The sequence below is a fragment of the Brachycentrus maculatus genome, unplaced genomic scaffold, assembly GCF_059751285.1.
Source record: "Brachycentrus maculatus isolate JH-2025_06_01 unplaced genomic scaffold, ASM5975128v1 h1tg000653l, whole genome shotgun sequence".
Classification (NCBI taxonomy): domain Eukaryota; kingdom Metazoa; phylum Arthropoda; class Insecta; order Trichoptera; family Brachycentridae; genus Brachycentrus; species Brachycentrus maculatus.
Genome location: NW_028281389.1, coordinates 1,328,147 through 1,350,876, shown reverse-complemented (window position 1 = coordinate 1,350,876; position 22,730 = coordinate 1,328,147). Strand labels below are relative to the sequence as shown.

The following is a 22,730-nucleotide window of genomic DNA, read 5'->3' as shown; positions in this document are numbered from 1 at the left end:
GTCGCTCACTCCTTTCAACAATGTCATATATCAAAAATCGTCAATTTTCAGTTTTGCATGTTTTCGGAATGCCCAGAAAATGTACTATAACCCAGCAAAAGCGGCATATTTTTAACATAATATTTACCTGCTACAGGGCAGAAAGTGTTGTTTTTGCATTTTGAAGAAAAGGTTTAAGGAAGAAAGGTAATCATTTTTTTAAATATACTAAATATTTTTCAAATGGAGAAAAAAACCTTCAGGTTTTACCTAAAAAGATCTGTTGCACAGTAAAAAGTTCAGTAAGTGGCTTAATATTTATTTTTAATACATTGTATTATATTTTTAAACTTTAAAAACGTTCTCCTGAAAAATAAAGTTTTTTGATTTATAGCGTTCTTGAAAGGAGTGAGCGATATATGTATTTTAAAAAAAAGTGGTATTTACTGAGTAAAATTTAATTTAAAAACACTTAAATTTAACCGTTTGAGTGCCAAAAATGCATACAGTTTCTTGTAAAATGCCACCAAAAAAACATCATTTTTTATGAAACTATATATTTTTTTAAAACCCCATAAATTCTTTGAATTTTCATGAATTTTGATGATTTTTTCGGTGTTTTATTAAAGAATGTCGAAATATTTGAAATAAAACGCTTGTATAAATGAATACAGTATTTTATTTAGAAAAAAAGAAAGACAAAAATGAAAAACAAAAGAAAATCAACAACTGTGCTTTCCTGCACACGCCGTGTGGACACCCTTCTTACAATAAGCACAAATAGTCGTTGATCTACGCAGCCCAGCACCATCTTTATTACTACAGACCACACAGCGACGTAAATTCTTTCCTGGAAGCTTCTGCAGTTTGGATTTATGGAATAAAATTGTTGAAGAAATTTCAGCTTTTTTTTTTGTAGGTAACCATTCCCTTTCAATCGATTCAATTATTTTTGATGTGAACTCGTGTCTTGAAATTTTTTTGCCTTCATTATTGATTGAATATATTATATATGCGTTTAAAACCATTCTTCCAAAAATGTTAAATGTTACCTTTTTCCAATATTTCAATGTTCTTCTTTCATCTAAATATACATACAACATTTTATCAGACTCATCTATTCCGCCCATGTATTTATTGTACTCATGAATCATCTGTGGTTTTTCTGTTTGCGTTTCGTATGAACCCCTATATTTTTTCACTGTGACGCCACTCGTATTACTATTTGTAGAAATTAGGATGACCGGGTGTTTTTTGGTTTTTTTATCTCGATATGAACAGAGAAGAATGTCGTCACTTTTATAATAATTAGGTTTTCCAACTTGAGACACTTGTGCCTCACGTGGTATATATTTCCTGTTTCGACGGATGGTTCCTGTAATATACGTAATTCTTTCCAATAAAGTCTTAGCCAGTTGAATGCTTGTAAAAAAATTGTCAACAAAAATATGATAACCTTTGTCCAGGTAGTTACCAATTTTTAACAGATTCATTACTACAACATGGCCAAGGCCAAATTTTTTTGTATCATCCTTGTCTTGCTCTAATTTTGCTCCTCGGTAACAAAAAAATGCCAAGCAATAATGGGTTATGGAGTCGCATAACATCCAAAACTTTATTCCCCATCTGTGGTGTTTTTTGTTGGGGAGATATTGTTTGATTTTTGAGTGGCAATGAGTCCCTACCAATGACTCATCAATAGAGAGCTGGCGATTAGGGATATAATGGCGTCGGAAAACTTCATTGGCATGGACAACTATCATATTGAATTTTGCACAGGGGTCGTAGTCTGGATGATTGGATGGAGCCAAGGTGGAATTATCAATTAGATGAAAAAATTTCAAAATTATCTGAAATCGGTTTCTTGAGAACATTTGTTTGAACCATGGTATGCCCCTCGAATCTGTACTCCAGTAGGAAACAATTGACGGTCGTCGTGTAATACCCATTTCAAGTATGACCGCTATGAAAGCCTTCAATTCCAATACAGACACCGGTTTCCAAGCCTTTGCACGTGATTTGTTTCGTAAAGTGTCAGAAGAGTTTTCAAGAAATTGTTGGGCATATTTGTTGGTTTCATTTTTTATCGTTGTTAACAGAATGACATTAAAAAATAAATCAAAATATGATATAGGTTTGGAATCACGCGGAGGAGGATCCCGAAGTCCAGGCGTTTCGAAAAAATGAGAATTTTCGGTAGAAAAATTGGTTCCGGGAGGTACATTTGTAAATGAGTAATTTCTGGTGTTACTCTCCATTTCTTGGTCACGATCAGAAGAATTACTGGAAATTCGCATCCTGCGGTTGGGAAACACGGATATGACATCACTCTCACCAGAGCTACTCTTACTCGAACTTGAATTAGAGGAGTGGAAATCGTCGCTCCCGCTATCAGACATTTCAGAGGACGCGCTCGACATTATGTTTTTTAAATTAACTAAAATAAAAAAAATAATAAATGAATCTGAAATTTAAACGGTTTACTACGATCTTACAACTATTAAGATAATATTAGAATAATATTTACCAACGCCGCAGCACCACACCCTACGTACGCGCGAATCAGAGCACGACTGACGCAATCGACGGAAATCGACGATCGGCAATCTTCGTTAAAACACGAATCGACGAAAATCGACGATCGGCAATCAAACGGTTAATATTATTTTTTGACATCTCATCAAAGATGAAGAAGAATATGGAAGTCTGTCGTCAGCCCTGTAAATGCCCAGACTTCCATATTCTTCTTCATCTTTAATGAGATGTCAAAAAATAATATGAAAATAACTCCTGTAATTGGAGATAATCCAGATTTTGTGAACAAGTATTTAGACACACTCAAAATGTTGTAAACTTTAATTTAAATTTCGATTTGGGTTTCAGAACGTCCAGCAAGCTGAAGACCGACCTGTGCTTCTGGGGCGAGGTGTTTGAGTTCACGGGCCTGCCGCACGTCAGCCTCATCACTGTGGATGTCTACAGAGAGCCGGACCGGAAGCCCCGGAAGAGGGACAAGAGATTCCTCGTCGGTAAGACCACCGTCACCTGATTGGATTCACTTTCATATTAAGTCCCTGCTCCGGATTCAGATCTTATGGCCTCGCCACAATACACATTTATGTTCATCCTGTAGAGTAAGGGTGGCTAACCCGCGGCCCGCGGGCCGCATGAGGCCCGCCGGGTGTCTACTTGCGGCCCGCGGAGCAAATCACATTTTTTTCCTTTAGTATACACAAAACCACCAAAAGAACATTCCATCGTGCGTTGTTCGTATCACATCCCATATATGGGAGTATTTCACCATCATGACAATTTCAAGACCCATAATGGCATCAAGTAGTAAAGACGTTGGACTAAAGAAAAGAAGTGTAACAGAAGAACTGAGAAGTTTTTAAGACAGACGGACTATAAACTATTTTTTCGTGGAATTCAAAACAAAGCCAACATGCCTGATATGCAATGATTCTGTTTCTATCTTGAAAAAGCATATTATAAAAGTAACATTAAACGGCATTACGAGGCTAAACATGCAAATAAATTTGAAAAGTACCTAATAATGTAAGTAATAAATATGTTTATATAATATATATATATATATATATATATATATATATATATATATATATATATATATATATACATATATATTTATATGTATATATTCTTACTCGCTCTCGCGATGTGTTTCCGGTTATGGATCAGACAGTCTTCATCTCGGAGGTTCGAAGTCGAGATTTTGTTCTGGAAGTATCTGCTCTTGCCTCAACACACGTTTTGTATATTTTCATTTTACTTCCAGTGTCAAATTAGCAGTCAAAATGATTTTTTTAAATATTGTAACGAGACCATGTCGGTTTGGGATTTGAACGGAGTGATGCGTCACCTTGCAGGGTCGGTGAAGATCTCGGTGGCGGAGCTGTGCGCGCGGCAGCAAAGCGAGCGCTGGCACCCGCTGGAGGGCGGCGAGGGCGCCACGCTGCGCGCCAAGTGCCGCTACCAGAGCCTGGAGGTGCTGCCCTGCGCGCGCTACGCCGCCTTGCTGGCCTGCCTGCGAGCCAGCTACGGGCAGCTCGTCGAGTACCTCGAGCCCGTCATAGGTGAGCTTACTCCGAACATACTCTTATACCAAACCATCTACCCCGGGCATGTCAAACTAGCGGAGTGTTTTTTTTAATTTCCATTTATTTTAATTCTTCATTGAAATAATTTTTTTGTACGGTAACATATCGCTCACCCCTTTCAACAACGTCAATGATCAAAAATATTATGCGATATGTATCCCATACCGATACAATAGATTTGAAAATCTCTTTATAATAAATTTTATTGTATTCATAAAACCTTCTTATTAACTTTCTAGTGTCGTATTGCACAAAGTTGGAATTATACTTATTATACAAAAACTTATTATTAAAATCATATACCCTTTACTATGACCTAAATTATATTGTATACCCACACACAGGCCATGCCTTTGTGGGATATTTTTTTGTATTTATATATATATATTTCATTAATATTGTTTTGTATTTTAATTTATGTCATGTAATGCAAAAGAATTTAAAGTAAAGAAAGAAGAAAAAAAACTTTCATAATTGAATAAGATATATCGCTCACTTCTTTCAAGAACGTCATAAATAAAAAATCAACAATTTTCAGTTGTGCATGTTTTCGGAATGCCCAGAAAATATACTATATCCCAGCAAAAGCGGCATATTTTTTACTTAAAATGTATTTACTCGCAACAGGGCAAAAAGTGTTGTTTTTGCATTTTGAAGAAAAGGTATTGTTTAATTATTTTTTTTTAAATACTAAATATTTTTCAAATGGAGAAAAAACCTTCAGGTTTTACCTAAAAAGATCTGTTGCGCAGTAAGTTCAATAAGTGGCTTGATATTTATTTTTATTATATTTTTAAACTTAAAAAACGTCCTCCTGTAAAATCAAGTTTTTTGATATTAGACATTCTTGAAAAGAGTGAGCGATATGATATTATTTTACTGACTGATGTGGTTGACTGTTACCAGGAGTCAAGAATAAGGAGAAGGTTATTGATAATATGTTCTTGACTGATGTGTTTGTCTGTTCCCAGGGGTGAAGAGCAAGGAGGAGGTGGCGGGAGCGCTGGTGGGCACGGTGCGCTGTGCCGGCGGGGCGGCCGCGGCGGCGCGCCTGCTGGCCGCGGCGGCCGCGCTGGAGGTGCGCCGGGCGCCGCACGCCGCGCTGGCCTTCCGGGCCAACTCGCTGGCCACCAAGGCCACCGAGGCCTACATGAAGATGCTCGGGGAGACATACCTGCAGGTAAGGGGGACCGATGATGTCTTTCCTACAACTTGTAAATGAATTTATACATTGAACAGGCTTGACCAAATTATCAAACATTAAAAAGTAATATTAAATAAACAAAACCCTTTGCTATTTCTTATATTTTTATTTATATAATGGACAAGATAATATTACTATTGTTTACTGATTATAAAATTCTGTCCACCTCCATAATATAATCGTCAGCACGCTCAGCTACCGTAGAATTTTTAAAGGTAACATGTAAGTATTATTTAATCGAAGAAAGAAAAAAAAAACACATGTTTAATATTTTTTTTAATAAAAATTAATTTAAGTATTACCAACAAGCATATTCACAAGTGTAAGTCCCTCTCCAAGCACAAGAGCTCAGTCTCTTTACTGGAGAGAACTGCATTTTTAATATAAGATTGTCAGTAGAAATGTTTAGAAAATGAATTGAAATTAAAAAACTTTTGTATTATTTTTTTTTTTTTACAAATGACAACTCCATAACATGTCTCTCTTTGTCCCCGTGCAGGAGACGCTGTGGGAGTGCGTGAGCGGCGCCATGAGCGGAGGGTGCGTGTGGGAGGTGGACCCCGGGCGCGGGGCGGGCGCAGGCGCGTCCCTGCGCCGCCAGCGCGCGCGCTTGCGCGGGGCCGTGGCGCGCGCCTGGCGCGCCGTCATGGCCAGCGCGCCGCGCTTCCCGCCCGACCTGCGCCTCTGCTTCCACGCCTTCCGGGAGAAGTGAGTCACACCTAACTACTACTTCTACAACTACCATCACGCCGTTTCTCTGCAGGGGTAGGCAGAGAGGATGGAACGCCACACTCTTCTGTCCTGACATACACTCCTCGCCTCCTTCACATCCATGCATCTAGTCATACATGCCCTCCGATTACGCAGACTTTTGACACCGCTAGATTTTAGGTTCTGATTGATCTGATCGAGCCAAGTCTTTTTCGGTCGTCCTCGTCCTGTTTTCCCTCTCACATTCGCTACATAATTTTCTTAGTCATTCTCTCGCTATCCATTCGCTTCACCTGTCCATACCACCGTAAAGAACTCTTCCTAATCTTTTCAATTATTCCTTGTTCAGCCTTACATTCCTTTCTTATATCTTCGTTTTTAATTCTGTCATACAATGATTTTCCACACATTCGTCTGAGGGAGCGCATTTCAAAAGCGTTCACTCTGCTTTCATCCTTCCTTCGCCAGTTCCATGTTTCGCTTCCATACATTAGTGTCAGTACCAGCACGCCGTTGTGAACCGCTAGCTTGGCTTCCATGGACATATTCTTATTTGCAATCACTCTGTTCAAAGCACCATTTATTCTATTCCCTGCATTCACTCTCCTCTCAATATCCTTATCCACTTTTCCATCCCTTGTGAATACACACACCTGACCATTAAAGAAAATAACTAAGGCCTCACTCTAACACATATCTTGTCACCGATGATCACACTAGAAAAAAGGATAAAATAAGACCGCTTCAATAAGAAGAATTTATGAAAAAAAACAGAGTCACAAAATTGTTAAATGTATAAGGGTTTAAAAATTGTTTAATGTATAAGAATGTATGAAGAGTGAAAAGAGTCTGAAAGAATTTAAAAATAAGTGTTTTGTGTACTGTAAGGAAATGTAAATATATATATGTAGATGTAGTAAATTGAGTGTATAAAATAGTTTATAATATGTAATATAAGCTACCTTAAGAAATAATATTAAAAAAAATAGTAATAATAAAAACTTGTATATGGGAATATCGGTCTGTATGTCCCGCATATATTTTATACTCGGCGAAGACCAAATGCCGCCTATACAATGCCTGCATTGCACCTGTTCTCTTATACGGCTGTGAAACATGGCACCTTACAAGGGCCCAGAGCAGCCGTGTACTAAGCTATGAGAATAGGTGTCTGCGGAGAATTTCAGGCGTGCGGTGGTTTGACTTTGTGAGGAATGAAGAGATATGGCGTAGGACGCAGCAAATCTTGGTCACAACTGTCGTCAAGAAAAGGCGATTCAGTTGGCTTGGCCATGTACTCCGAATGCCTCCCGAGAGCCGCCATCAAGCTTGCCTCTTTTACAAGGCATCAGGTTCCCGACCACTGCTGACAATTCGTCGGCAGTTTTGAAAATAAGCTTTTTTATTGAGCAGAACTCTTTTATTAGTATACATAAATAGTTGATAACAATGCTGTTTGTCATTTTCCAGGTTACGCTCGATGGAACGCGTGGAGCTGGCGGATCACCTCATCAGTGCGTCCGTATTCCTGCGCTTCCTGTGTCCGGCCATCCTCTCTCCCAGTCTCTTCGGCATCACGCACGGTAAGTTTATACCATCCTCCTAAATTATTTGGTCAGAGGCATCTAGTATTAACCTTTGGCCTCCCAGAGGTCCTTTACGGGAGCGTGGATTTGCATCGTTCAACAAGAGCGCTAATTGTGATGCATTTGTCCTATTGCATTACACTGATTTATAACAATAGTATTCAAAATATCAATATTAGCTTGCGTAAATAATGTCTTTGAGATACCGAACTTGAGTTTCGAAGGTAACCGCTTCTGAAACTGGTAGACATTATACAGTATTGAACAGATTTATTGTCACAAAACTTATATTTTACTTGTATTTTCAACACCCTTTAAAAAAATGTTTTGGAGGTGTTCCTCGTATTATGGACCGGGGCTGCTTCTTTCAGTAACTGAGATGATGAATAGCGAGAAGTATCACCCAATTCTACTGGAAAAGATACTACCAGAGATACAAAAACTAAGGTTAAATGGTAATGGAATATTTCAGCAGGATTTAACCCCCTGCCACAAATCGAAAAAAATGATGAAATTTTTCACACAAAAACAATGAACTGTGTTGAGCTGGTCAAGAATTTGGATTAATTGATAATCTATTGGCGATATGTAAGAATCAGCTCTCCAAAATTGATTGCACTACGGTGGAAAAGCTCATTTTCTCCATATTTAAAAAAAAAAAATATTGGCGGTTTCGCCAATAATGTTGGTGTTTACCCAAAATTGAGTGATACATGCCATACTAATGATTTTACTTAAACATTTTTTTGAATGATTTTACTTGAGGATACTTGAACGTTTTTGCCATACTTTTTTAATAATTCAAGTATGGTTTCGAGACGAAAAAATGGCATCCACGTGCCAAAACCTTATACATATAATAGATGCCAAGAAGAGTAAGATCTTTGATTGAGCCCAAATTAGATCATATTAAATATTAATTTGTGATATAACTAATAACAAAAGATTTTACAAATCTTTTTACGGAAATACAACAACAAAAAGTTTCGTTTAACCGGACCCACGCGGCTCGCATAACCGTATGTGTTTTCACAAAACATTCCCCATACGCGGCTGACATAACCGTTTGTGTTTTTACTTTACTCCAAGTTTCGAACCTCAGTTCAACTTGGAGGGATTTTTTCATGATGTGGAACTTTGTATAAAATAATAGTCAATCCTTGGCCTTATGACATCTGTTGAAATATCTGACTAATAATTTGTAACATCACAAGGATAAATAAAAGAACAGATCTCTCATTTTTCTTGCGGTCGGTAATTAGTCAGCACCATAATCATGCCCTATCGCCAGTGGGTAAGAGTGACACACGCATGGCCAGTGGGTAAGAGTGACACACGATGGGTGCTTTGATTTATTTATGTTACAATCTTATTTGCTTATATTAGGATATCTTTCAAGAATAATGTGACACGAGTGTATTATAGAGTGCCAAAAAGGCACAATGAATCCCATTGAACGTTTTTGCTTAGGAAATTAAATAGTTTCTTAACTAAATACATGATAAAAGTAATCATTTAAAAAACGGCGAAATACTGCCGCGCATGGGCGTCTCTCAGGAACAAAGTGAACGCGGTTAAAAGGTTAAATCTGTTGGATACTGTATATTTTAATTATATTATATTATATTAAATGGAAAATCACAAAGTTAATGCCTCAAATATAAATTATACTTTCTTTTATTGGCTCTGCGCAGTTATTCGAATAGAGGTTTAGATAAATCATCTCTCGGTTCCAGAATACCCCGACGAGAAGGCCGGCAGGAACCTGACGCTGGTGGCCAAGACGCTGCAGACGCTGGCCAACTTCACCCGCTTCCAGGGCAAGGAGGCCTACATGGAGTTCCTCAACGACTTCCTGGAGGAGGAGGCGCCCAACATGAGGTCCTTCCTGCAGGAGATCTCCGTAAGTGCCAACCTCACTCTAATATCTGTACTTTTTATTATTATTATTATTATTTTATATTTTTTTATTGTATACATTTATTTAAATCACAATTTTTAATGTTTAAAACTTTTTCGGCGCGTTTGGCTAACGTGCTGGAGGTCCCTAGTTCGATTCCCAAAGGGGTCAAAATAAATATGGGCGATTTTCATTCGTATATTTATTTTATATTACCCTGGACTGGTACAAGAAGTGCAAGGCTATTAACCTTATCATATCAATCATATCAAACCCTTATCCGCACCCCAATGATGCATAGGGCACTGCATCATATAAACACAGTGTTAACTTGATCGTTAACTCATGAAGGGAAGGTGATCAGCCCTCCGCTTCAGGTACCAGTCCAGGGTAATATTGAATAAATATTACAGTGAAAAAAACGCTTATATTGGGTTGATGCAAAAGTAATGACCGTTTTTTATGATCCCAGGTAAAAATTTTTTTTTTCATAAATTATGAATAGTATCTTCTTTTTTTATGATTCCATTGTATAAAGGATGCTTTCCCTCTACTTTCTATTCAGTTTTGGCCTGGCCAGAGTACAGTAATAACCCCTTGTATTTTTTCAAAATGTCGTTCGATAAAGTGCATTTACGTCATTGTTTACGTTATGAATTCCGTAAAGACAATACCGCGAGTGTGGCAACCAAAAACATTTGTGAAGTGTATGGAGCAGATGTCATCAAAGTTCGACAGGTACGAAGATGGTTTGCAAAATTCCGATCTGGAGATTTTTCACTCATTGATAAACCACGTACCGGGCGGCCATTGAAGTCTGATGACGACGAATTAAAAGTCATAATTGACACCAATCCACGTCTAACCATCAGGGAGATAGTGTCAATGATGGGAGTCAACCAAACAATCGCATTAAGACATTTGAAGCGTATGGAAATGGTTTCGCGGTACGACGTTGGATACCTCATCAATTGTCGGCTGCCAATTTATTGGATTGTGTTTCAATGCGCGTTGCTTTGAGTGCGAGACAAAAACATGAACCTTTTTTTGCATCGTTTGGTGACGGGAGTTGAGAAATGGGTCGTGTACAACAACGTGACAAGAAAAAGACATTGGACTATACCTGGACAAGCCCCATTAACAACTTCGAAGGCCGAAATCCATAAAAAAAGTTATACTTTGTGTTTGGTGGAATAATAAGGGTATTGTGTATTTTGAACTCTTGGAACACGATAAGACAAGTACAGCAGAACGATATTGTCAGCAATTATCCAAATTGAACATGGTCCTTCAAAAGGATAGACCAGAATTGGTAAACAGAAAAGGGTCAGTGTTTCATCACGACAACGCGCGACCACATGTGGCTATGATGACCCAACACAAGCTAAATGAGTTGAATTGGGATGTTATCTAGCATCCACTGTATTTTCCAGATCTTGTTCTTTCTGATTTTTATTTATTCCGATCACTGCAAAAAAATTTAAATGATGAAAAAAATTATTCAATACAGCAGGTAAAAACATCCCTTACTTCATTTTTCGCATTAAAATCCACGGAATTTTATACTACTGGTATAAATAAGTTGATAGAAAGATGGGAGAAGGTTATAAGAACTGATGGAAATTATATGATTTATCAAATAAATAATACACAAGAAAAAAAAATTAAAAAAATATATGTAAAAAACGGTCAAAACTTTTGCATCAACCCAATATTTATGACCCCCCAACCTTCAGAACGGTAGCCAAGCGTGCTGACCATTACACTACGGAGGCGGACAAAATACCTTTTCGTCATGTAATTTACGATCAAGATAGCACTGCATCACTACGATGCAGCGCCCTATGCACTAATGGGTGCGGATAAGAGTTAAATATCTTAACGTAAATAATAAAAGCAGAAATATTTCTCTTTTTAAATACGAAAAAATCCAGATTTTGTGAACAAGTATTTGGACACACTCAAAATGTTGTAAAAAAATACTATCAAATTAACACCGTTCGAATTGGGTGTGGTCGGCTCTCCACATAACATAACGTAAAACATAGTATGGGACATTTTTTTCGTAGTACGTTTTTTTTTGCAAAAAAAACATACTACAAAAAAATGTCCCTTACTGTGTTTTGAGTTTGGACAGGCCTGGTGCCCTAAGCACAATTTGGGTGCGACCAGACGTCAAGGGAAGAAGTCATCTTGTCTCTTGACGGGATCGCAGATGAGCTAGGTTGATGAGAGGGTTCGTTCATCGTGGCTATTCCCCTGTTCCAGAGCCTTCCGCCCGGAATGAAGGGCGCCCTGCAGGAGGAGTGGGGCAGCGGGTGTCCGGCGGGCTTCCTGGACCTCGGCAAGCAGCTGGCCTCCCTGCACGTGCTCTTGGCCGACTGCATACCCCGACTGTCTGCGCCCGCTCAACAGGTAAACATTTTTTATTCTTCATAATCTTTGTTTGCGTATTCCGGGTCTTAGAAGTCTGGGTATTTTCACAACTGTCAACTTGTCATTGACTATTTTAAGTGATTACTTTATACGTGTCAAAATCTATGGCATTTTCAATATAATTATTTAATTTTTTATTTAATATGGTTAAAAAAGTTTTTTTTATAGTTTTAATTAATTTTCTAGACATTTATTTCTACTTAACAATCTTAAAATTAATAACGCAGTTCTCTCCTATGAAGAGACTCAGCTCTTGTGCTTGGAGAGGGACCTACTATTTATTTTTTATTAAAACCCTTGTCCGCACCCCGATGGTGCACAGGGCACTGCGTCATATAAACGCAGTGTTATCTTGATCGTTTACACATGAAGGAAAGGTGATCAACCCTCCGCTTCAGGTACCAACCAGTCCAGGGTAATATTGAATAAATATTACAGTGAAAAAATCACTCATGTTTATTTGACCCCCCTTGAGAATCGAACCCGCGACCTCCAGAACGGTAGCCGAGCATGCCGACCATTACACTACGGAGGGTTATTTATTGTTTACGTTTGTCGGTAATATAATTAAATTTTTTTATTAACTATTTATTATTAACACGTTAATAATTTGAAAAAAATCTCACGTACATTAGCAAAAGTCTCTGCTAACTTACTAATTTCAGGCATAGATGTCACTTTTGAAGTTTATTCTGAAAAAATGTTTTGTGTTGTCATATACAATTTTTAGAAATTTCAGTAGCGTAGCTTTCTGATTCAAAAGTCAGGTTACCACTTCACTTGTGTTCGGAATAAGGATCTGCTGTTTGATTCCAGGAGCTGGATCCGCTGCCGAGCATCTTGGAGCAGCTGACGGAGGAACTGCGGGAGCAGACGGGGTCCCAGGGGGACCTCACTCTTCACTCTCCCTCTTCTGTACACGACAACATATTCAGGTACTGAGCTCTTCACTCTCCCACTTCCATACTTGACAACATATTCAGGTACTAGTTGGTGGCAATATGGGGGAATTCTAGGCATTCACGGATCTTTCTTCTTCTATATTTAACCTTTCGCGTTCAACGGCGATACGTATTTTGTACACCATATATAAAAATGATTTAAAAACTGGAAAAATGTGTATATTCCTAAATGTTGCTTTTATTGACCATAGTTGAAATTTAAATGTATCAATTTTGTAATGTTACCTATTATAAGTATCTGAATACGAGAAAAAAAATACATCGCAACTAACTATAAATCGCTATCGCTGGCGTAGCGGCACACCCACCCCGAAAGATGACTCGCGTCCAACTTAAAGAAGATCGGGGGAAACAGTATCAAATAAAGCACAGCACGCACGCACGCACGCACACACTGAGAAACGCTTGTGTATCCCCGATTTTTTTACAAATTATTTATTTCCGTCGCTGCAAATGAATAACTTTATATATATTACAATACTTTTACGTAATATGTAATTGTATTATGGAGGAATATAATAATTGCGAGCCCGTATCTCTTATTTTTTATATCGATATTCTCAGTATTAGATTTAAAGTATAGTAAATACATACATATCACCGAGATGGAATGATTAATATATTGTTTCGCTTTATTCTAGATTCAACGATCCGACATACAGTCCGTCAGCCGACAACACTCTGGTGCACAGCTCCCCGCTCATGGCGCGCAGCCCTGTTCAGTTGGGCACGGCCAGCTCCAGCGGCTCCAGCCAGCCCGACACGGCGCCGTCCTCGCTCCTCTCCCACAAGTCTGCCACGCTGCCGCGCAACAACTACAACTACAACTCCCAGTACAACAACCGGGAGCACTGCGTCAACCTGAAGCTGGTGCAAGTCGGCTTCGACACCAAGAACGCCTCCTCGCCAAGCCTCGCGCCCAACCCCCACTCTTCGCAGAGAAGCGTCGCCAGCAACCGCAGCACTGCTAGAGCAGTCTTCGCTGACCAGAACGGCGGGTCAAGAGACTTCTACAACAGAGAGAATGGAAACGTCCCAAAAAACCTCGAAGAACTCTCAGATCTACTGAGATACGCTGACGATCAAGACCATGAGCGCAACGACGAAAACCTTGTCAATCGACGAATCACTAATCACGACATCGTCCCCCAACATGTCAACGTCATCACCAACGCCAACCATCTCAACAACGGGTCAAACGTCTCCATCAGCGCTCTGTCCAATGTCGCGAGCTCTGGCTACCAGAGCTTCGCCACCTACAGCCAGAGCTCCAGCCCCGTCGAGCTGTACGCCGCACAGCCGGGCGCCGCCGGGTACTGCGAGGGCAGCCCCGCCCGCCACGCCAGGCGCCCCGGACAGATAATCCTGGACAATAGGAGGAACACTTACGGAAAAAACAACCAGCAACGATTCGAGTACGAGAAACAAAAGTTTGGCATTCAGAATTTCACCCGTGATACAGGAGCTGATTCGCCAAAACCTGGCGCTGGCAACCCTCTTACCTTCACTAATCCCGTCTACCACATACAAAATAGGACGGATGAACCATTCCAAAGGGAGGATAACGGTAACATTCAAAGACAGCCTCCGAAACGTAGCGTCTCTACTACATCCAGTTCTTCTGTCGAAGAAGATGACACCACGGACAACGTAGAAACCAACTCTGACGGCAAAAACAAAGCGTACCGCGAGAGGTACGCTCACTCCAAGCAGAGACGCACCGCCCGGAACTCGGACAAGCAGACCAGCACAGCTTACCAAGACTTCCTGAGGCACTCCAAGTCAAATGCAGAACCGCAAGCCCACAGAAGGCTGGTAGGAAAATCAAGGAGCAACGGTTCCGAACTATCGAATGCAGACAACAAAATGGACGTTGAACCCGTCCCGCCGTTACGACGCACCGCAAACTCGCGTCTACCGCGAACCAATCCGCTATCATCCTACAACCAATCAAACCTGATTGCGAATAAAAACAACGTAACGCATTTCGGACAGAATGCTTCCGAATCCGGTTACCCTAATTACGCCCGGAACGATTCGAGATATGTGGAAACCCAACGCCCGGATTCGAATGTGGAAGAGACCAATAAAGAGATGTACCGCCTGCAGATATCCCGCAGCCAGAAGGCGCTCTACGACCGGAATAACCTGGACCACTTCAGCAACTCCAACCTGCCCAAGGTGCTGGAGAAGTACGATGGGACGGGCAGCAGCGTCAGGAGCGAGCTTCAGGCCGACGGAGCCAAGAGTAATTTCAAGAACAACGTGGACTATGCGGCGTTGCGGGTGACGGAGAATGGCTACCCCCTCGAGAGAAACTTCTCTTCCAAAACTAACCTTTCCAGTACAAGGTTAGTCTTTTTTCCACCATTTTTTAATCAGTACCTGAAGCGGAGGGCTGATCACCTTTCCTTCATGTGTAAACGATCAAGATAACACTGCGTTTATATGACGCAGTGCCCTATGCACCATTGGGGTGCGGATAAGGGTTTTATTATTATTATTTATTATATGTAAAACATATATTACAAGAACGTATTCATATGTCCTTCCCGTACCCGATATTGTTTACGTTTGACGTATTTATGCGTCCCGCCCGGTTAACAGGTTAAGGAGGATAATAGGAAGTATTATGGTGGGGACTGCCCGGAGTTATTTGGTCGTAACGTAACATGTTACGCTCGTAACATGGATGCTCGCCGCGAATGTTACGTTACGACCAAATGCGGAGGTCAGCCCCCACCTTTAGAAGGTGTGTATGTGCTTATAATGTGAGTTACTATTGCTACTCACCCCTCGGATATATATCTTGCTGTGTTGTCCCTTGTACCGTGGACTGATGGGCCACTTGGCGGTGTTGCAGGGTGAACGAAGAGACCCGGGAGGAAGTAGCGGAGCTGGCCGTGCGTCGGCTCAGCCTGGAGGGCGGCGGGGAGTCCTCGAGCGAGCAGGAGGACGGCAGCTACCACACGGCCGGCAGGCGCCGGGTGCCCAAGAACCACCGCACCATACACCAAGTAAGGACTAATCCTGCAATCAGTCCATCATTGCCATTTCAGAATTGTCTGCCGTGCTAGTCGGGGTTGTGGAGATATCTGTGTACCGTTGGAATTGGATCTAGCTGACCAACCGAACTTTCTTCTTCTTCTTTCTGTGCCACTTGTAACAAAGATCGGCGATCATCATGGCTATCTTCAATTGTGATACTGCAGCTCGGAACAGAGATTTGGTGCTTCTGCCAAACCATTGTCGTAGGTTTTTCAGCCATGATGTCCTTCGGCGTCCTTGAGTTCTTCGCCCCTCAATCTTTCCTTGTATGATTAGGTGGAGAAGACGATATTTTTCATTTGACAGACATTGGCCAAAGTCAAACCATCCATTTGTAGTTCCTGGCGAATGGACTCGTTGGTGCGTCTAGACACTAGACACATGCATCTTTCAGAAGCTCAAAAGCATCAAGTGGCCAACGGTGTTTGTTTTCCTGTTTGCAGTACGAGCGTGAAATAGAGCGCCTCAAGTCGTCGGTGGACATGCTCCGCCAGAAGCTGGAGTCTGTGGAGCTGGTGGAGGAGCCCAGCGGCCGCGGCACCGACCTGGCCGACTCCAAGATGAAGGGAATCATATCCAGGTGAGGAGGATTTCATATTCATGAAAAAATTCAGAGAAAAATAACAATAACAAAATGTCATTACCATTATTGATGTAGCAGTAGTAAAAAAGATGATACATTCCATCAAAATATCAGAATCAAAAATTAAAAATTTCATCAATTGATTCGGCAGTCACTTTGTGGTAAAATATTTCCATTTTTAATTTAAGTTTTACTTGGTAAATAGATCTATTTATACTACTATTTTTAGTGGTTTATAAATGATGGTACCTACCAAGTAAAACTTAAATAAAAAATAAATAAAAAACTATCAGACTGCCAACCTACTCGAAATTACTGTCATATTACTTGTAGAGGTCCTCACCAAAATGTTACATTTCATTTTGTCGCAACTAAAATTTCGACAGAATACTGTAAACAAAACAGATTTGCATTTAAAAGATTTTTGTGTGAAATATTGGAAATGTAACTTTTTGGTGGGGACCTCCACACTTATACTATCACGAGTCTGAATCAACATCATCATGAGTGGCAAAAATACAACAATGTCAACGTTACCTGTTATTCCAGACTGCTGGGAGTAGAAGAGGAGCTGCGCCACGAGCAGCGCGCCATGGCGGCCGCCCTCAACCGCAAGCAGCGGGTCATCGAGCGCCAGGGCCAGAGGCTGGCCGCCCTCGGCGCCGCAAACGCCAGGCTGCTCTCCGCGCTGCACCACCTGCAGCCCGACATCGCCACCCCGCCGCTCCTCGCCACGGGCTACAGCATCATCGGCCACAGCGAGACGCTGCTCAACAACCTGCAGGCGGACCTGCGACCGCTCTACGATAATCCCGTCACGCAGCGGTCACAGGAACCCAAGATACCGCCTTACCGCGAACCACCTGCCGCTAACTATGGGACCTATCAGATAGCTGCAGAATCAAAAGATCCGGTCAAAATCGAAGATAAGAACAAACCGGAGCTCGGAGATCGCTTTAATAGTTACCAAAAGGTTGATGATAGCCCGCCACGACAGGGCATTGAAAAATCCCCGAGCCGACAGTTCTACCGTGACGAACCCATCAAACACCATCCTGTGTATAACACAGACAAAGTCTCCGATCAGATCTTCAACGAAAAAACGTCTCCGCAACACCAGATATTCGCCAGCGACAAATCGCACCAGTTCTACCACGACAAAAATGACAACGTCCACTTGAACAATCTCCGCAACATCGAACGCTCCTCTTCCAACCGGCAGCTATATTTGATAAGAGACGACTCCTCAGATACGCGCCAGCAGATCAACACTACCAATGCGCAGAGCGACGACTATCGCTACTCTCAGAACGACATCAATCGCAACAGCGATCCGCTGAGCTCGCGGAGCTACAGGGGGCCCGGCATCGAGATGACGCAGCAGTTCATCCAGGCGGAGCGGCCGCTCGTGCCGGCGGAGGGCCACCAGGCCGTGGTGGCCACGCAGCCCGCGGTGTACTACGCCAACCCATAACATTGTCCAGGGGTCGAGGCGGAGGCCTTGACCGTCGATTATAATGAGTTGCTTATATGACCTGACTACAAGAGTCCCCGATATGGTCATTGAATACAAATTGCCTGTTTGTGACCATTGTTAGATCACACAGAAGCTAATGCTATTGAAATTTGTTGATATGGCAATTCACTACCAAAATTTGCCAATATCGCTCACTCCTTTCAAGAACGTCATAAATAAAAAAACTAAATTTTTCAGGAGAATGTTTTTAAAATTTAAAAATATAATACAATGTATTAAAAATAAATATCAAGCCACTTATTGAACTTTTTACTGTGCAGCAGATCTTTTTAGGTAAAACCTGAAGGTTTTTTCTCCATTTGAAAAATATTTTGTATATTTAAAAAAATTATTAAACAATACATTTTCTTCAAAATATGCAAAAACAATACTTTCTGCCCTGTAGCGGGTAAATATTAAGTTAAAAATATGCCGCTTTTGCTGGGTTATAGTACATTTTCTGGGCATTCCGAAAACATGAACAACTGAAATTTGACATTTTTTTATTATTTAATACGTTCTTGAAAGGAGTGAGCGATATGGCCATTGAATACAGATTGTCAACGTGGCCATTTGGTGCCAAAATTTGTAGATGTCACGATTTGATACAAATTGCCCACGTGGCCTTTTATCATCAAAATTTGTTGATTTACCCATTAAATACAAATTGCTTATGTGGTCATACACTACAAAAAGCTGCAGATGTGGCCACTGACCATTAACGGCATTTAAAATAAAAACCATTCTAAAAAGTCTACAATTTTTTTCATTTTAAGTCTCAGTTACAATCAGATGACTGATCCATAATGTTTGGAGAACTCATTATAACACTCAAATAATAAAAAAATGTACATATTTTTATGTAAATTTTAAATTCTGTTTGAAAGTCCCTTCATCATATTGAATCATCACAGTAGAATAATGCATTCACGGACTTATCACCTAAAAAGATTATCAATTTCTGACATATTTTTAAATAAATTAAAACGGTGCAACTTAAAAAAAAATTGATTCTAGTTTACAAAAATCCATTTTATCACATTGAATCATTTGACTGTCCAATGTTTTTTTTTTAAATTTTGGACATATTATTTCGTCTTTCTTTACTAGAATTACAGATATCAAAAGGGCCTCCAAATGTTTAGCAAATATACAAAATGTCCGTGGTTGCTATAAGTAATATTTTTATAAAAATTTACAGATTTAATAAATATACATACATAAGAAATATTTCGAATAAGTCCACTTTAATTTTTTTGTTCAATGAATTTTTCTAGACGATTGATTCATAAATTTAGACTTTCATCTTGTGACCATAACAAAAAAGGCACATCTTATTTATTTTATGTATTTATTTTCAAATTAAAAAGCTAAAATTATAAATTTAAAATTACCGTTAAAAAGATAATAAAGAAAAAAACAGTATTAAAAATATTATAGTTTTAGATATTATACTTAGAAAATATGACCTCATTTATTAAAAGTTTAAAAATTGTCACAGAAAAAAATTGTGTCGGAAAAAATGCATTTGCCATTTTTTTTTCTCAAATCAAAAAGCGATTGCTATTTTAAATAATTTTATTTTAAAGATTTTTTTTTGTTGAGATTTATTTTATTGATTGATTATGTATTTAATATTCACAAATTTGACAGTGGTAATGTATGTCCGTCTCCATAGTGTAATGGTCAGCACGCTCGGCTACCGTTCTGGAGGTCCCGGGTTCGATTCCCAGGGGGGGTAAAGTAAATATGAGTGATTTTTTCACTGTAATATTTATTCAATATTACCCTGGACTGGTACCTGAAGCGGAGGGCTGATCACCTTTCCTTCATGTGTAAACGATCAAGATAACACTGCGTTTATATGACGCAGTGCCCTATGCACCATTGGGGTGCGGATAAGGGTTTTATTATATATATATTTTAATGTATGTTAATTTTTATTTTGACAGAAAATTTAAAGAACTCGATTAAGTGAAATTTGTTAATTAAAAAATTACCATAATATTAAAAATACAAAATTATAATCCCTAATACATTGTTGTCGGGCAGTTTTTTCATCAACCCCTACCCTAATTAGTATACTAATTAGGGTCATATACTAATCACATGTAACCGCTAACCCAATTCCCATCTGTACAATGTTTTTGGGGCCTTGCGCCCTATCAAAAGTAAGCAAATAGAACGCTTATAAGCGTCTCCCGCTCTCTACCAACAGTATGTAAAAGACGCTTTTAAGTGTTTCCCGCAAACAATATGTTAATGAGAAATTCAATAATTAAAAGCAAAATTACGATAAAAAAGTAATTTTTTAATAAAAAATTGTATTTTTTTTCAATTTTGTTATTTTTTTATCAATTACATGTCATCATGTTGATTATTTTACGGATTATCTAATATAAAGTATGGTACATTTTCTTAATGTTATGGTTTATTCAATTTTGAACTAACAGACTTTTATAACATATATTTGATTTGCAAAATGCATATATGTAAGTGCTTAAAATATATATATTTATACCAAAGAGTCGAAAATCGTGTCACCAGTTATTATTTTTTAAATGTAAAATTAATAGTATATAAGAAATTAAAATATAAAAAATTGTATTATTTTCTTTATATTTTTTGCCATTTTATAAAAAATTAACGTTTGTAGAATTAATTTGACTTGTATTTACTATCTTAAGTTTTCAAAATATGATTCTTTATAAAAACGTCTGCGAGAATTTGATTTGGTATATTTTTCATTTTGATAATGTAGTGACATCTGTTGTAGATATTTTGTACTACGTTAAGCTAATATCCAAACCACTTAGTTATATTACAATTTTGTATAATTTTTCATGGAGAATATCAGTAAACGTACAAATAATAGAATACGGGGATCTGAGAATGTTCACTTGTTACGAAACATTTGAATATTATTTTTCAAGTAGCGAAATAACATGAAACCAAATTTATGCGTTATCTGTAATTAAATATTATTATTAAATTAATAAATAATTAATGTTAAAAAAAAAAATATTTTTATTATAATGTGTAATTATAATGTTTTGTGTATTTTTTGTTGTTTTATTTGTATTCTGGTGTACATTTTTTGTTTTATTGTATTAAAACTCAAATATATCAATTTAAAAATAAATATTTGTAATAAAATCAACAGTGTTTTATTAATATGTGTTATCAATTTTGACCTTTATTTTATAATGAAAGATTCCAACCGCATTTCCAGATCTGATACAGAAATATCTAGGCTTCCTGACAGACCTTCTCTTGCAAAGCAATTTTTTTATAGTCACAAAAAACGCGCTTAGAGTGTCAGAAATGAAGACTCTAAGAGAAACATCAGGCAAGAGTCTTCGAAATAGAATCGAACGAAATGCCAGAATTAGGGAAATATGCGAGATGGAAGATGTCGTTAGGTGGGGAAGGCAACGAAGAAGACAATGGTATGCGCATGTGAGGAGAATGGAACCATCCAGAATTCCCCACATCGTACTGCACGGCCAACCCTAAGACAGACCATCAAAGAGATGGATTGATAGCTGGAAATCGGCATCGCAGGAGACTAATCCCTTTTATAAACAGGCCACAAGGCCTACACCAAGAAGAACTAAGAAGTGAAAATTATAAGAAAGGTGAAACAAAATTGTATACCGTATGGGGCATGGTATGGGTATACTTGAACTTTGATGTGTTACTTGAGCCCAGTACAAAAAAGAGATTTAAATCTGTATTTGGTCTACAATAAAGAATGTATCGTGACAATAAGTGTCACCTGTCATGGAAACAATGAATCATGTCGATACGTTCATTACTGTGTAGACCAAATACAGATCAATTTTTGTTTTGTACTGGGCTCAAGTAACACATCAAAGTTCAAGTAGCCCCGTTCTACGGTGTACTGATTTTGCTGTGGATTTACTTTTATTATCTTTCAATGTTAATATTGTTTAATATATCAGACACTCGATTATTCACCCTTCGGATGAGCTGTCAATTTTTAAAGTGTCTCAACTTACGCTTAAAAGGAATAAGCTAAACAAATACTTGACAAATTTCTTAACTGATGGCGCAACAATCCGTCATATAGTTACTTCACAAAATCTCGACTTGGAACCTCGGAGATGAAGACTCTCCGATCCATAACCGGAAACACATTGCGAGACCGAGTAAGAAATACCGACATCCGGAGCATGTTTAAGACGGAGGATATCGTGAGGTGGGGACGACAACGAAGGCGATACTGGAATGATCATTTAAACAGAATGTCAGATGACAGACTTCCACGTATCGCCCTTCAAGGAATCCCTGAAGGACGCAGACCCCCAGGCAGACCTCCAAAAAGGTGGAAAGACAGCTGGGATTCAACATCCCAAGAGCTACAAGCGGAGGCATAAACAGATCCTTAGGATCTACAAAAAGAAGAAGAAGAAGACAAATGTATCGAAAACCTTTCCGGTATGCGGAAGCATCCAGTCGCAACAATATAATACTCAAGTGGTAAAAACAAATGCATTTTTGACATCTCAATATGGATGAAGAAGAATATAGAAGTCTAAGTATTTACAGGACTTTTAACACACATGGAACATTCGCCAATTCTACCTATGATTTTACTAAATGCGTGCTACTTAAATATTTACAACTCCTAGATTGACCAATCTTGTGACATAGTACATGT

At 39.0% G+C, this 22,730-nt stretch overlaps 1 protein-coding gene and 1 long non-coding RNA gene across 5 annotated transcripts in view; one reads left to right on the top strand and one right to left on the bottom strand.

Moving 5' to 3' along the window:
* Positions 1-21,227, top strand: part of raskol (Ras GTPase-activating protein raskol) — a 159,561-nt gene extending 138,334 nt beyond the window's left edge. For 2 of the 4 annotated variants that reach the window (XM_088274259.1, XM_088274260.1), the window contains exons 6-17: positions 2,863-3,008; positions 3,870-4,076; positions 5,072-5,280; positions 5,804-6,012; positions 7,486-7,598; positions 9,338-9,504; positions 11,770-11,916; positions 12,754-12,872; positions 13,541-15,250; positions 15,763-15,916; positions 16,391-16,527; positions 17,080-21,225. In XM_088274259.1, the coding sequence (XP_088130385.1) occupies positions 2,863-3,008; positions 3,870-4,076; positions 5,072-5,280; positions 5,804-6,012; positions 7,486-7,598; positions 9,338-9,504; positions 11,770-11,916; positions 12,754-12,872; positions 13,541-15,250; positions 15,763-15,916; positions 16,391-16,527; positions 17,080-18,004 (4,243 nt within the window). In that variant the 3' untranslated portion in view covers positions 18,005-21,225. Of the gene's footprint in view, positions 1-2,862; positions 3,009-3,869; positions 4,077-5,071; positions 5,281-5,803; positions 6,013-7,485; positions 7,599-9,337; positions 9,505-11,769; positions 11,917-12,753; positions 12,873-13,540; positions 15,251-15,762; positions 15,917-16,390; positions 16,528-17,079 lie in introns of all 4 variants that reach the window. The other 2 variants (XM_088274257.1, XM_088274258.1) reach the window with 2 other exon arrangements.
* Positions 641-2,643, bottom strand: LOC148300824 (uncharacterized). The gene is made up of 2 exons (XR_015838881.1): positions 2,507-2,643; positions 641-2,416 (listed from the first exon to the last, which is right to left on the bottom strand). It is a non-coding gene; the product is annotated as an uncharacterized LOC148300824 (long non-coding RNA).
* Positions 21,228-22,730: the final 1,503 nt, after the last annotated feature.